This window comes from Ovis canadensis, chromosome 1 (genome assembly GCF_042477335.2).
Source record: "Ovis canadensis isolate MfBH-ARS-UI-01 breed Bighorn chromosome 1, ARS-UI_OviCan_v2, whole genome shotgun sequence".
Taxonomy (NCBI): Eukaryota; Metazoa; Chordata; class Mammalia; order Artiodactyla; family Bovidae; genus Ovis; species Ovis canadensis.
The window spans coordinates 126,322,668-126,338,204 of NC_091245.1; the positions used below are offsets into that span (position 1 = coordinate 126,322,668).

Consider the following 15,537-nt stretch of genomic DNA (forward strand, 5'->3'; position numbering starts at 1 on the left):
AAAGGGCTTGGCTCATAAATTAGGCCACTGAACCAGGACGCCGTGGACTGTTCTAAACCCCACCTCTTTACAGGTAGAAACCAAATGCACAGCTAAGCTTGTTGTTATAGCAAGATGAATAAAAAAAGGTGAACTGCACAGGTGGCTCTAGCGGTAAAGAACACACCTCTGCAGGAGACATACATGGGTTTGACCTCTGGGTTGAGAAGATTCCCTGGAAGAGGGCACGGCAACCCACTCCAGAACTTGGAGAATCCCATGGACAGAGAAGCCTGGTGGGCTACACTGCATGGGGTCAAAGAGTCGGACATGACTGAGTGACTTCACACACACATAGAGAAAGCTAATCTCATCTGAGGGGATTCTGACAAATCCACTTACAATAGGATTCTGCATGTCTGCATTCAGGACAGGATGAGGAGTGTGCAGGGTCCAGAGCTCTGGGCAGGGATTCACTAATCTTCAGGGTCACATGCAATGGTGACTTTCATGTGTCAAGTTGGCTAGGCCAGGGCACCCAGTGTCTGGTCAAACACCAGTCTACAGTTTGTGGTGAAGCTTTGTGTTAGATGAGAATGACATTTAAATCAGTAGGCTTTTGAGTAAAGCAGCTTATCCTCCACAATCTTGGTGGGTCTTGGGCAATCAGTTGAAGGGCTTAAGAGAAGATGTTTGGCGGAAACTGATACAATAGTATAAAGCAAATGTCCTTTGATTAAAAATAAATTAAATTAAAAAAAAAAGAGAGAGAGAGAAGACTGAAGTGTCCTGGGAAAGAAGGAATTCTGCCTCCAGAAGACTTGGGACTGGAGCTGAAACACAAACTCTTCCCTGCGTGTCCATGCATCACACACACACACACACACACATACACACACACACACACCCAATTGTTCCGTTTTTCTGGAGGACTCTGTCTAACCCATCAGAACCCCCCCAATTTCTTACCTGCACAGCATGAAATTCAAGGTCTCTTGTCCAGGTGTCCAGGGAGGCCTGCAAAAAAACAGCATTTTTCAACAATTCAAGAAGCTGCACTTGTTGCTTATTCCCTAAACTCACCCCTTCCCACCTGCAGCTCTGGTTGAGGGTTACCCATGTCAGTGTTTGCAGACAAGAAACCAAACTGTCCCAGACGCAGGCAGCAGATGTCCTAATTCCTGCCCTGGAGGGATTTTCCAGGTAAGGTTTATATTAAAGCCTAGGATGCATGATGGAGGGGTGCTCTGATGATGAGTAAGCCGTTCACTCGGTTTTCTCAATCAACAAAAGCATGCGTGAAAACGGTGCCTGGATCAAGAAACAGAACCCAGCCAACACTCACAAGTCCCTCGTTCCCACATTCTCTTCCTGTCCCCGAAGGTAACCACCGTTCTGATTTACCACAGCAGAGACTTGATTCTAAACTTGATTGTTAAAATTTATGCAGGGCTTCCCTGGTGGCCCAGTGGGTAAGAATCTGCCTGCCAGTGAAGGAGACGCATTCAATCCCTGATCTGGAAAGATTCCACACGGCTTGGAGTGGCTGAGCCCATGGGCCACAACGTCTGAAGTCCGCGAGCTCAGGCCCATGGACCATAACTACCAGAGCCTGTGCGCCACAGCGAGAGGGGCTGCTGCAAGTGAGATGCCCACACAGCACAGTGAAGGGCAGCCCCTGCTCCTTGCAACCAGAGGAAGCCTCGGCACAACCACCAAAACCCGCTGTGGCCAAAAGGAACATACATTTTTTAAAAGGTTTCTTTTAATGTGTACAGATTTTGAAATGACACAAAGAAAATACTGTAATATTTTACCTTTAAACTTATAGTTCCCATTATGCCTTTATTAGTTCCCATTATGCCTTTAATTACGATGGTGGTGGTGGCTTAGTTGCTCAGTCATGTCCAACTCTTTGCGACCCCATGGACTGCAGCCTGCCAGGCTCCTCTGTTCATGGAACATCCCAGGCAAGAATACTGGAGTAGGTTGCCCTTTCCTTCTCCATGGGATCTTCCCGACCCAGGGATCGAACCCACATCTCCTGCATCTCCTGCTGGGCAAGTGGGTTCTTTACCACTGAGTCACCTGGGAAGACCGCATTTCATCACATTCCTCCAAATTCAGATGTTGGAGTCCTAACCCCTAGACCTCAAAATACAGCTTTACTTGAAGACACGGTCAGGAGGTGCCTGTCCTATCCCCTCTGAAGCCTGGTGGGAGGTACAGGGGAGAATGTGAAAGCTTGCTCTCCTTGGCCTTTGAGATGGAACCTCTTCCTGGTATTACCATTTCAGAGGTGACCAAGTTAAGATAAGGTCATCAGAGTGGGTTCTAGTGCAGTGTGACCGGGAATCCTTATAGAAAGGGGGTAAACTGGTCATGGACACACACACACAGAATGCCACATGAAGATGAAGGCAGTGATCAGGGGGATGCTCCTACAAGCCCATGAATCCTGAAGACTGCTGGCATCCACCAGAAGCTAGGAGGCATGAAAGATTCTCCCTCACCATCCTCAGAGGGAATCAGTCCTGCAGACACCACGACCTTGACCTTCTGGACACCCAAACCGGGTGACGACACGTTTCTTTCGTCTAACCCAGCGGTCCCCAGGGGCAGCGGGAGCTGGTTCCGTGGAAGACCATTTTTCCAGAGACCAGGGTGGGAGATACTTTGGGGATGATTCAAGCGCATCACCTCTATTGCTCACTTTATTCCTATTATGACTACATCAGCCCCACCTCAGATCATCAGGCATTAGATTCTGGAGGTGGGGGACACCTGGTTTAAGCCACTTGGTTTGTGGGACTTCATGATGGGAGCCCTCACAGACCCAGGCAGTCCCTGTGCCACCGTCTGCATGACTTAACTTTCAAAACTGCAGTGTTAGATACCGCAGAAAAGCCCTCGTGTTTCTAAGTGACATTTTGCTATATATCAGCATTATTTTTCAAGACTTGGACAACGCTGGCTTCCTGCTCTCTGTGGCTTTACTGAGCCAGTTTACTAGTGATGACTGTCCTGCCACGACCCTCCATGGTGCCCCTCCCACCACCCCCCTGGACCTCTCTTTTAGGAAAAGGAGTCTCTGGGGCATTAGCCCAAGGTGAGACAAGGGTCCCCCTTTTCCAGATGTGATCTCTGACTGCTACAGTAAGAAGATGGGGGGAAAGGGGCCAAGTCATACCATGAGAGCACTAGAATCCTGAGAGGGAAGTGTTTTCTGCTTAATTCAGCTCCTCTGTTTCCTAGGAGCAAAATAACTGGGATCCAGAAGAAGAAAGAGGCCAACACTTGCCCTCAATGCCCAGACACGGCCCCAGAGCCACCCCTAGCACGCTCGTGTACAACCTTGAACTTCACTCTGCTGTTCCTGTTCACACCACCCATCCCCTCTGCTTCTCCTCCTGGACCAGCTGGGCTGAAGCCCACAGGGGCCCGGAGTGGGCTCTCCCTGGAGAATCTGGCCTCTTTCAGCCTTTCTCACCACTTTTTCTAGCTGGCCCCATTCCACTTTGCTAGGTTCTAGCGGAGAGGAGCTGGGTCATCTAGCCAGAGCCTGTAATTTAATTAGCTCAAGTATCTCTGCGGTTTGGAGAAAACAAATGGAAACTAGAAAATTGAAATGCTGTTTCCCCATTAGTGTTTCTATTGAAACTTTAACCATTAAATATTGCCACAAATGTTTTAAAACGCTTACCATGTGTTTTTGGGGCAAATGCAATAAGCAGCCGAGAAAAATAATCTAGATGAAAAAAAAAAGAGGCCCCTTTCACATCGTGGCTCTGACACTCTCGAGCACACAAGCAGCGGCGGGTACCAGGGCAACCAAGGACATGGGCACCAGCCGAGGGGCTTAGAGGTCGCCTAGGATACACACTTAGGGGATGTGGTACACCTAAGGCTGCATTATTACCTGAGGCCCTGAAGAGTCAAACAAGAGGCAGGGGAGCCTAACGGCGACTTCTGTATCCCCTGGACCCCAGCCGAGGTGACCACCCCCAGTGCAAGTGACCGTAAGAAGTCCCTCCCAAAGGGCAAGGCCATCAAGTGTTAGTAATTCAGCTTGAATGCTGCCATGCAGGTGGCCGCCCTACTTTAACCAAGCTAGGTGTCCCAGCTGGAATGTTTGACCTTCCTAAGACACTGACCCAATTCCATTTTCTGAGACTCAGGCCAAGGTCCACTTGATTATTTCATTTCTTCGTTCAGCAAATATTTATTAAGCCTCTACTGTGAGCCAGGCATCAGGCAGGTTCTGGAGACACTGTGAGGAACAAAAGGGATGCTGTCCCAGGGAACCTCCTGATGGTCCAGTGCTTAAGGGCCCAGTGCAGGGGAACTCGGGTCTCATCCCTGGTTGGGGAACTAAGATCCCACGTGCTGCAGGGCAACCAAGCCCAAGCGCTACAACTAAGACCAAGAAATAAGGGGATGCCTTCCCTCCTCTTAAGGAATTCACAGACCAGCGTGGGAGAGAGATGAGAATCAAATCATCTCAGAACAAACAGAACCTCATCCAGGGGATCAGCCCCAGGAGGCAGGAGGTATGTGACAGCCTGCACTGGAGAGATGCGACCCAAAGGTAGAGGGCAGCGAATAGCAGGGGTCCATGATGAAAGTGAAAGAGGAGAGTGAAAAAGTTGGCTTAAAGCTCAACATTTAGAAAACGAAGATTATGGCATCTGGTCCCATCACTTCATGGCAGATGAAACAGTAGAAACAGTGTCAGACTTTATTTTGGGGGGCTCCAAAGTCACTGCAGATGGTGACTGCAGCCATGAAATTAAAAGATGCTTACTCCTTCGAAGGAAAGTGATGTCCAACCTAGATAGCATATTCAAAAGCAGAGACATTACTTTGCCGACTAAGGTCCGTCTAGTCAAGGCTATGGTTTTTCCAGTGGTCATGTATGGATGTGAGTTGGACTGTGAAGAAAGCTGAGCATCAAAGAATTGATGCTTTTTAACTGTGGTGTTGGAGAAGACTCTTGAGAGTCCCTTGGACTGCAAGGAGATCCAACCAGTCCATCCTAAAGGAGATCAGTCCTGGGTGTTCACTGGAAGGACTGAAACTCCAATACTCCAATACTTTGGCCACCTCATGTGAAGAGTTGACTCATTGGAAAAGACTCTGATGCTGGGAGGGATTGGGGGCAGAAGGGGACGACAGAGGATGAGATGGCTGGATGGCATCACCGACCTGAAGGACATGAGTTTGGGTAGACTCCAGGAGTTGGTGATAGACAGGGAGGCCTGGCGTGCTGCGATTCATGGGGTCACAAAGAGTCGGACATGACTGAGCGACTGAACTGAACTGGACTAATGAGGACATGACCTTGCTGTCACATATGAAGACAGAGATTAACTCAGCAGAGAGAGATCGGGAGAACATTCTGGAAGAGAACAGGGTGTACACAGCCCTGGAAGCCGAGAGAGCACAGAAGTCTGAAGGCCCATGGGGCTGAGCATGAGCAAGAAGCAGGGGGACGTCCCTGGCGGTACAGTGGTTAAGACTCTGCACTTCCAATGCAGGGCCCACAGGTTCCATCCCTGGTTGGGGAACTAAGATCCCACATGCCTCAGGGAGTGACCAAATGAAAATTAAAACATCATCATAATAATAAGGGTAAGAAGCAGGTGCTAGGGTGGGGGAAAGTGAAAGTGAAGTCGCTCAGTTGTGTCCGACTCTTTGCGACCCCATGGACTGTAGCCCACCATGCTCTTCTGTCCATGGGATTTTCCAGGTAAGAGTACTGGAGTGGGTTGCCATTTCCTTCTCCAGAGGATCTTCCCGACCCAGGGGTGGGGGAAGTGGTAGCTAAAAGATAAGGTTGGAGTTGCTGACAGAAGCCAGTCCGATCTGGGACACGGTGGCCACGTCGCAATTTGTCTTCCATGGGAAAGAAGCCTTTGAAGGCTGTCAGGAAGCATTTAACAGGAGGCTTCCTGTGTGCTGTTCTGGATCTGTCAGGAATTCTCTGTTCCTGCTCCCAGGACTGAGGAATCCAGGCATTTCCTTCATTAGATTTTCTATACAGAGATAAGTACCCTCTTCCTTCTTGTGAACCATACGATAAAAGTGATTGTTTACAACTCTCTCTCTCTCTTTAATACAGATTGTTTTGTAAGTCTGGAATTTTAATCTTTATCTTTGCTAAGAATAACTACCTTGTAACTCAGTATATATGCCCACACCACGTTGATTAAAACACCTTTGCTCCATCAGAGCATAGTCCCTGTGTCTTTCTTTCTCTTTCTCTCTCTCTCAGGCTATTTCTTTGGAGCGCAGAGGCCCTCTGAGTTCACTTTCCTGCCTGAGCTTCTAAGATCCTCTAGAGAAGGCACTCTGTGCTTTCACCCCATTGAGAGGGTGCCTGAGGCCTCCATGAACAGAGCAAGCCCCGTGCTGGGGGCTTTAATGGCTTTCTATGTAAACCAAGGAATATCAGCCTCTTTCTCTCCTTTACTTTCTTATCGTCGACTCTGGACCACCAGGTTCCAGTCCATTAAAGGACCTCAACAAAGGCTTCGAGCGGGGAAGCAATATGGTCTCATTTTGGGGAGAAGATAATGGCACCCCACTCCAGTACTCTTGCCTGGAAAATCCCATGGATGGAGGAGCCTGGTGCGCTGCAGTCCATGGGGTCGCTAGGAGTCAGACACTTTTCACTTTCACGCATTGGAGAAGGAAATGGCAACCCACTCCAGTGTTCTTGCCTGGAGAATCCCAGGGATGGGGGACCCTGGTGGGCTGCCGTCTATGGGGTCGCACAGAGTTAGACACGACTGACGCAACTTAGCAGCAGCAGCAGCTCACTCTGGCCTGTGTGCGGACAGCATGTAGTCATGACGGCATTCATGCTGACGAAGGGGGGATAGTTAGGAGGCTGTGGCTGAGATCCTTGCAAGAGGTGACAGGGGCTGGACTGGGGCAGGAGGATGGGGCTGGGAGCTCCAGGAGTCAAGCTGCCAGAATGTGGTGACAGACCGGCTCTCAGGGGCGAGCTTGCCATGTGCCTGCTCAGTCACTCAGTCACCTCCAGCTCTTTGCAACCCCATGAACTGTGGCCCACCAGGCTCTTCTGTCCATGGGATTTTTTTTTTTTTTTTTTAGGCAAGAATATTGGAATGGGTTGCCATTTCCTTCTCCAGGGGATTTTTCTCGACATGGAGATTGAACCTGCGTCTCCCGCATTTCAGGCAGATTCTTCACCACTGAGCCACCCGGGAAGCTCTTGGGGGTAAGGGAAAGGAATAAAAAGGACTCTGCCCAGTAATGAGGGTGAGGCTGCCATTTGGAGACAGAGAACAGGGGCAGGGCAGGAGGGCTGCTGTGGGGTTGGTTCCTGTGTGCTAGGTTGGAGACCTACACTCATGCAAGAGGAGATTTGGTAAGCAATTGGCCGGTAGGGTCTGGAGCTCGGGGGTGTCTGGCCCTTCACCGTCTCTATCTTCCGCTCATAACCCAAAAGCCATGCCTGTGCTTCCTGCTCAGAACCAACCTACACAACCCACCCCACCAAAGGCTCATCTCCACCTTCACCATGCTGGAGCCTCACAGTCTCAGAGGAAGGGGGCCTCCAGTCCGGGGTCAGGGCTAGACCCGACCCGGGTTGCTCTGAATGCTGGCCCGTCCCCACCCTCCACTGCCGTTTCTTCCTCTGCCCCCTAAGCTGACTCCTTCCCAACCCCATGCATCCTTCAAGCAGAGGTGGTCATGTCCCCCCGTATTCATTGCCAGCATCATCCACAGAGAGATCTATGCTCACTGTCTTCACTCCCCCCAATCCAGGCAATCTCTTCTCTGCCCTTCCACTTCCTCCATGACAAGCAGCTGCTCAGCCATCACCATGGGCCATAGTATACTTGACCTTTCCCACGTCTTCCCCAACATCCTTCCCTCCGGGGTCTCCGGCTGCCCTAGTACCTTCTCTCGTTCCTCTGGCATCAGCATCTCCTCTTCTCCATCTGCTTGAATCGTGCCATCCCCCAGGCTCTGTCTAGAGTGATCAGCCTCCCCCTCCCAACCCAGCTGCCTACCCCAGCCCCGCCTCGATGCTCGGGGTGGCTTCATTCACACACGGCAGCTCAGCACCCCTGTCACCCATATCACTGCGGTGGTCTGGGCCACGCCCCACTTGCTTTCTGCTGCCACGATGAAGCACAGCCCAGCGGGCTCCACATTCTATGGGAAATCCCTGAGCAGGCAGGGGAGCCCTCGCTGGACAGAACAGTGAATGAGGGGCCCTGGGGTGGGGGACCCTCACCCTGTGCTCCAGGCTCTGGATCTGGAGATCCTAGCATATCTCTTAACAAGCATGGATTTGGGGTCTGAATTTGGGGTAATACTATACTAGTCTTTACTCTGAAACCAAAGAATCTTGGTATTTTCTCTCAGTACGTCCATCAGGTCACCAGGGACAACAGACTGGAAAGGTTCTCTCCTGATCCTTTGTCCCGATCCTCACCTTCCTTACTTTCTTCTCCCGATGCCAAGGGTTATCTTTTGGTGATCTGACAGCAGATTCCAACTGTGGCTCCATTGGGAATCATCCAGTCATCTACTGACCCCCTGGATGTGGGACTTGCCTGGCAGTCCAGTGGTTAGGACTCCGTGCTTCCACCGCAAGGAGCATGGGTTCAATGCATGGTAGAGGAACTAAGATCCCTCACATGCTACATGGTGAAGCAAAACAAAGAAAACATCGACCCCCGCCCCACTGCTGGCCCTGAGTTTCGATGGAATCCGTCTGAAGTGTGGCCCAGGCATTCACAAGTTGAAATGCCCCCTGGGGATTCTACTATATGACCACAGCTGAGAGCAACAGTCTGGACACTGAACAATGGTGGCCCCTCTCTAAGCCATTTCTTACAAAGTGAAAGTGGGAGTCACTTCATTATGTCCAACTCTTTTTGACCCTAGGGACTGTAGCCCGCCAGGCTCCCCGTCCATGGTATTCTCTAGGCAAGAATACTAGAGTGGGTAGCCATTCCCTTTCCCAGGGGATCTTCCCCACCCAGGGACTAAACCCGGGTTTCCAGCATTGCAGGCAGATTCTTTACCATCTGAGCCATCAGGGTAAGCCATTTCTTAAGGACTCAGTAAAGTGAGTAAGCATTTGTCTCTGGCTACTCCCATGTCCCACAACAACTGGCTTCCCTTCCAGTCCTCTTCCCATAAAGGAAATCCACTCTTCCTAAGAGGTCCTGGGTTTTGCTCTGGGGAGCCACTCACCTCATAGGGCTCCTTGGTGGGCCTGCACCTGTCTATCTGGTAGAGCTGGGTCTTGTAGCAGACGTTGTCCTGGAAGTCAGATTTCTACCGAAGAAGAAAAGAAAAAAAGCCTGGCTTAACTCTCGGAAAATAGGAATGTCTATCAAGCAGTCATTAATTTTTAAACCAGCGCTTGGCTGAGAAACGACAGAATGCGGTTGGCAGGGCACTTAACAGCAGTGGAAAGACTCCTCCGAGGACAGCCCGCAGGAGCATGGGGAGAGACAGGACGCAGCTTCCTGGCTCTGCCGGGAAAGGGCTTGGTGGCCCTGGGCACGCCACTGCTCCTGCTGCACCTCCGTTCTTTCACCTGTGCGATGAAGGCCATGCTAAGACGTGAGCTCAGAGGCCAAATATGTGATCTGGGGAGAACAGCTTACTTAATGGAACTACTGAATGGGATGCAGGTCTTGCTTATTTAAAAACAGGCTTAAGAACTTCCCTAGTGGAACAGTGGATAAGAATCCACCAGCCAATGCAGGGGACGTGCGTTCAATCCCTGGTCCAATAAGATCCCACAAGCTGTGGAGCAACTAAACCCCTGCAACCACAACTACTAAAGCTGTGCTGTAGAGCCTGTCTTCTACAACAAGAGAACCACCACAATGAGAAGCCCATGCACTGCAGCTAGAGAAAAGCTTGCATGAAGCAACACAGACTCAGTGCAACCAAAAATAAATTAACTTATAAAATAAAAACAGGCCTAAAATGGATAAACAACAAGGACCTACTATATAGTGCAGGGAACTAATTATCTGATGTCTTATAGAGTTTTGCCAAGAAAATGCACTGGTCATAGCAAACACCCTCTTCCAACAACACAAGAGAAGACTCTACACATGGACATCACTAGATGGTCAACACCGAAATCAGATTGATTATATTCTTTGCAGCCAAAGATGGAGAAGCTCTATACAATCAACAAAAACAAGACCAGGAGCTGACTGTGGCTCAGATCATGAACTTCTTATTGCCAAATTCAGACTCAAATTGAAGAAAGTAGGGAAAACCACTATACCATTCAGGTATGATCTAAATCAAATCCCTTATGATGATACAGTGGAAGTGAGAAATAGATTTAAGGGACTCGATCTGATAGATAGAGTTCCTGATGAACTATGGAATGAGGTTCATGACATTGTACAGGAGACAGGGATCAAGACCATCCCCATGGAAAAGAAATGCAAAAAAGCAAAATGACTGTCTGGGGAGACCTTACACATAGCTGTGAAAAGAAGAGAGGCGAAAAGCAAAGAAGAAAAGGAAAGATATAAACATCTGAATGCAGAGTTCCAAAAAATAGCAAGAAGAGATAAGAAAGCCTTCTTCAGTGATCAATGCAAAGAAATAGAGGAAAAGAACAGAATGGGAAAGACTAGAGATCTCTTCAAGAAAATTAGAGATACCAAGGGAACATTTCATGCAAAGATGGGCTCGACAAAGGACAGAAATGGTATGGACCTAACAGAAGCAGAAGATATTAAGAAGAGGTCGCAAGAATACACAGAAGAACTGTACAAAAAAGATCTTCATGACCCAGATAATCACGATGGTGTGCTCACTCACCTAGAGCCAGACATCCTGGAATGTGAAGTCAAGTGGGCCTTAGAAAGCATCACTATGAACAAAGCTAGTGGAGGTGATGGAATTCCAGTTGAGCTATTTCAAATCCTGAAATATGATGCTGTGAAAGTGCTGCACTCAATATGCCAGCAAATTTGGACAACTCAGCAGTGGCCACAGGACTGGGAAAGGTCCGTTTTCATTCCAATCCCAAAGAAAGGCAATGCCAAAGAATGCTCAAACTACTGCACAGTTGTACTCATCTCACATGCTAGTAAAGTAATGTTCAAATTTCTCCAAGCCAGGCTTCAACAATATGTGAACCATGAACTCCCTGATGTTCAAGCTGGTTTTAGAAAAGGCAGAGGAACCAGAGATCAAATTGCCAACATCATTGAAAAAGCAAGAGAGTTCCAGAAAAACATCTATTTCTGCTTTATTGACTATGCCAAAGCCTTTGACTGTGTGGATCACAATAAACTGTGGAAAATTCTGAAAGAGATGGGAATACCAGACCACCTGACCTGCCTCTTGAGAAATCTGTATGCAGGTCAGGAAGCAACAGTTAGAACTGGACATGGAACAACAGACGGGTTCCAAATAGGAAAAGGAGTACATCAAGGCTGTATATTGTCACCCTGCTTATTTAACTTGTATGCAGAGTACATCATGAGAAACGCCGGGCTGGAAGAAGCACAAGCTGGAATCAAGATTGCCAGGAGAAATATCAATAACCTCAGATATGCAGATGACACCACCCTTATGGCAGAAAGTAAAGAGAAGCTAAAAAGCCTCTTGATGAAAGTGAAAGAGGAGAGTGAAAAAGTTGGCTTAAAGCTCAACATTCAGAAAACAAAGATCATGGCATCCAGTCCCATCACTTCATGGGAAATAGATGGAACAGTAGAAACAGTGTCAGACTTTATTTTTGGGGGCTCCAAAATCACTGCAGATGGTGACTGCAGCCATGAAATTAAAAGACGCTTACTCCTTGGAAGAAAATTGATGACCAATGTAGATAGAGACATTACTTTGCCAACAAAGGTCCGTCTAGTCAAGGCTATGGTTTTTCCTGTGGTCATGTATGGATGTGAGAGTTGCACTGTGAAGAAGGCTGAGCGCCGAAGAATTGATGCTTTTGAACTGTGGTGGTGGAGAAGACTCTTGAGAGTCCCTTGGACTGCAAGGAGATCCAACCAGTCCATTCTGAAGGAGATCAACCCTGGGTGTTCTTTGGAAGGAATGATGCTCAAGCTGAAACTCCAGTACTTTGGCCACCTCATGCGAAGAGTTGACTCATTGGAAAAGACTCTGATACTGGGAGGGATTGGAGGCAGGAGGAGAAGGGGATGACAGAGGATGAGATGGCTGGATGGCATCAGTGACTCGATGGACGTGAGTCTGAGTGAACTCTGGGAGATGGTGATGGACAGGGAGACCTGGTGTGCTGCGATTCATGGGGTCGCAAAGAGTCGGATACGACTGAGCGACTAAACTGATGTCTTATAAGAACCCATAATGGAAAATAATCTGGAAAAGAATATATACGAATACAGGTATAACTGGATCACTTTGCTGTGCACATGAAACTAACACAACACTATGGATCAACCAGACTCCAAGTATTGAAATAACACTCTTAGTTCCTGCTCCCAATCCCAATAAAAGTAACAGCAATTCATAATATAGCTTAAAGAAGAAGACATGTAACCACACCTAAGATGGTCTAGGCGTACGATTTAGGTGCAGTTCTCTCTGGTGACAGCTGAAATTAAATGACTGATTAATGTATTAGTCAACAAATATTCCCGGAAGGCCTTTACAGGCTCTCCAAATTAAAATCCATGCATCTAGGTTTTAGAAAAAGGAAGCAAGAATCAAGGGAGAAGGGAGAAATGGCAATTAAAGTATAATATTTTACTTTTTAGTTCACTAGTTGCCCTTTCAAAATTATATACTTGTTAGTAATGGGTTCAGTTCAGTTCAGTTCAATTCAGTCGCTCAATCGTATCCGACTCTTTGAGACCCCATGAATCGCAGCACGCCAGGCCTCCCTGTCCATCACCAACTCCCGGAGTTCACTCAGACTTACATCCATCGAGTCAGTGATGCCATCCAGCCATCTCATCCTCTGTCATCCCCTTCTCCTCCTGCCTGGGACAGTACCTTGGGCACAATTAAATTAGCCTTGCATGGAAATTACTGAGTGGACTAGCTATAGTTATTTGTGGGGAATAATTCACTCTTAAAAGCAGTCACCCACTGAGGCACTGGTTCTCAGACCAGCTATGTCCTGTGATTTAAGGGGTTAAGTGTGAAACAGACAATAAAATAAGAACTGTTGCCTGTTAGAACTATGTTAGTTTCCACCAGGAACTTCTCAGCAGTGTGTGTGTGCCTGTGTGTGTGTGTGTGTGCGTGCGTGCGCGTGCACGTGCTCAGTCGCTCGGTCACGTCCACTCTTTGCACCTCCATAGACTGTAGCCCTCCAGGCTCCTCTGTCCATGGGATTTCCCAAGCAAGAATACTGCAGTGGGTTGCCATTTCCTACTCCAGCTTCTCAGTGGACAAAACCACAAAGTTTGCCACACTGCAACATTTGCAGCTCTGATGCTGAGCGATCACAGAAGATGGCAAAACACCTGGAAAAGGCAGGACACAGCCTGAGCTTCACACAAATGTCTCTTACTTGGGATGAGCCCCGTGATTGTTTAAGAGTGTGAGTAACCAGGTCTCTACAGAGGTAGACGCAAGAAACTATTTTTTAAAACAAAAGCCCCTCTATCTTATCGATCAGTATTCAGAGAACTGATTCTGCCGAAAGAAGGATGTTTGAATCTGCTTGCTTGCTTAGGAAAGTAGCAGTGTCATCCTTTAAACTTGTGGAATTATGAACTTTACAGGCAGTTTCCTGGAAACACTGTTTAAAACTCATATTTGAGCGGCATTCATCATTTCAAAAAGAAAATCAGTGTGACCCTCCTCTGCCCCTTTTACTTGAGAACTGCTTGTCTCTAGCATGGTGGTGTCTAAATGGTGTGACCTTGAGCCCATATGGGTGAAAAAGTTGTCAGCAGGCATCAACAATATGTGCATATTTATTTTATAAATTATAAGCATGTTCTGTAGTAATATATCATATACATTATAAAATATGCAATAAAATGGGGATTTAAAAGGATAAGGAATATATGGGACATATGGTTTTTTTTTACAAAACCGCTAGGGCTTCCCTGGCGGTCCAGTGCTTAAGAATCCACTTTGCAACACAGAAACACAGGTTCAATTCCTGGTCCAGGAGGATCCCACTTGCCATAGGGCCACTAAGTCCATGCACCGTAGCTACTGAGCCCACGTGCTGCAACTACTGAAGCCTGTGTGCCTAGAGCCAGTGCTCCTCAAGAAGAGAGGCCACCGCAATGAGAAGCCCAAGCATTGAAATGAGACAGTAACCCATGCACAGCAACGGAGACTCAGAGTGGCCCCAAATGAACAAATCACAACTTCTTTTAAAGAAATAAAAGAGAGATGAGAAATGACTTCAAGTCTAACATGTCTTTTGAGTCCATCATCATAGGTGAACAGAGGACCTCTGTTCTCTGGTGTAAGAGAATTTCTTAATCCCTCCTATCACATAGTAAAATGACATAAATAATACATTATGGGTCAGGGGTCCAGTCTTTCTGACTTCCACTTCTCCCCTGTGGCAGCTTTCCTGTGACCGTGGTATTGTCTCTGAAATCCAGGTGCATTTCTGCTCCCTTCCAAAGTTTCATTCCACCACTGCTTCTAGAGCATTTTTTTTTTCCTCCCTCATGAAACACTGCTCTCATTTCTAACAGCCTTTTACTATAATGTTTCTTCTTATCAAAGGAAAATACCTCTTTCCTTTGTGAAAGTGTTAGTCGCTCAGTCGTGTCTGATTCTTTGTGACCCCATGGACTGTAGCCCTCCAAGTTCCTCTGTCCATTGAATTCTCTAGGCAAGAACACTGGAGTGGGTAGCCATTCCCTTTACCAGGGGATCTTCCCAACCCAGGGGTCAAACCTGGGTGTCCTGCACCGCAGGCGGATTCTTTACATCTAAGCCACCATGGAGGCCCTATATCTTTCCTTGGTGGCTCACACAAAATGAAACATTCTTCCGTGGATAATTTCACATCGAAGCCAAATCTAGGAACTCAGTTCAGTTCAGTTCAGTTCAGTCGCTCAGTCGTGTCTGACTCTTTTCGACCCCATGAATCGCAGCACGCCAGGCCTCCCTGTTCATCACCATCTCCCGGGGTTCAATCGACTCATGTCCATCGAGTCAGTGATGCCATCCAGCCATCTCATCCTCGGTCGTCCTCTTCTCCTCCTGCCCCCAATCCCTCCCAGTATCAGAGTCTTTTCCAATGAGTCAACTCTTCGCATGAGGTGGCCAAAGTACTGGAGTTTCAGCTTGAGCATCATTCCTTCCAAAGAACACCCAGGGTTGATCTCCTTCAGAATGGACTGGTTGGATCTCCTTGCAGTCCAAGGGACTCTCAAGAGTCTTCTCCAACACCACAGTTCAAAAGCATCAATTCTTCGGCGCTCAGCCTTCTTCACAGTGCAACTCTCACATCCATACATGACCACAGGAAAAACCATAGCCTTGACTAGACGGACCTTAGTCGGCAAAGTAATGTCTCTGCTTTGGCATATACTGTCTAGGTTGGTCATATCTTTTCTTCCA

The 15,537-nt window shown here is 47.9% G+C and overlaps 1 protein-coding gene across 2 annotated transcripts in view; it reads right to left on the reverse strand.

Moving 5' to 3' along the window:
* The window catches only part of HUNK (hormonally up-regulated Neu-associated kinase), a 133,732-nt gene that overhangs the window by 12,767 nt on the left and 105,428 nt on the right, over positions 1 to 15,537 (reverse strand). For both annotated transcript variants that reach the window (XR_011248476.1, XM_069549413.1), the window contains exons 8-9: positions 9,220 to 9,303; positions 949 to 996 (exon numbers count right to left, since the gene is read on the reverse strand). Coding sequence is in view for 1 of the 2 variants with exons in the window: in XM_069549413.1 (XP_069405514.1) it covers positions 949 to 996; positions 9,220 to 9,303 (132 nt within the window). In the remaining variant the exon portion in view is untranslated. The remainder of the gene's footprint in view (positions 1 to 948; positions 997 to 9,219; positions 9,304 to 15,537) is intronic.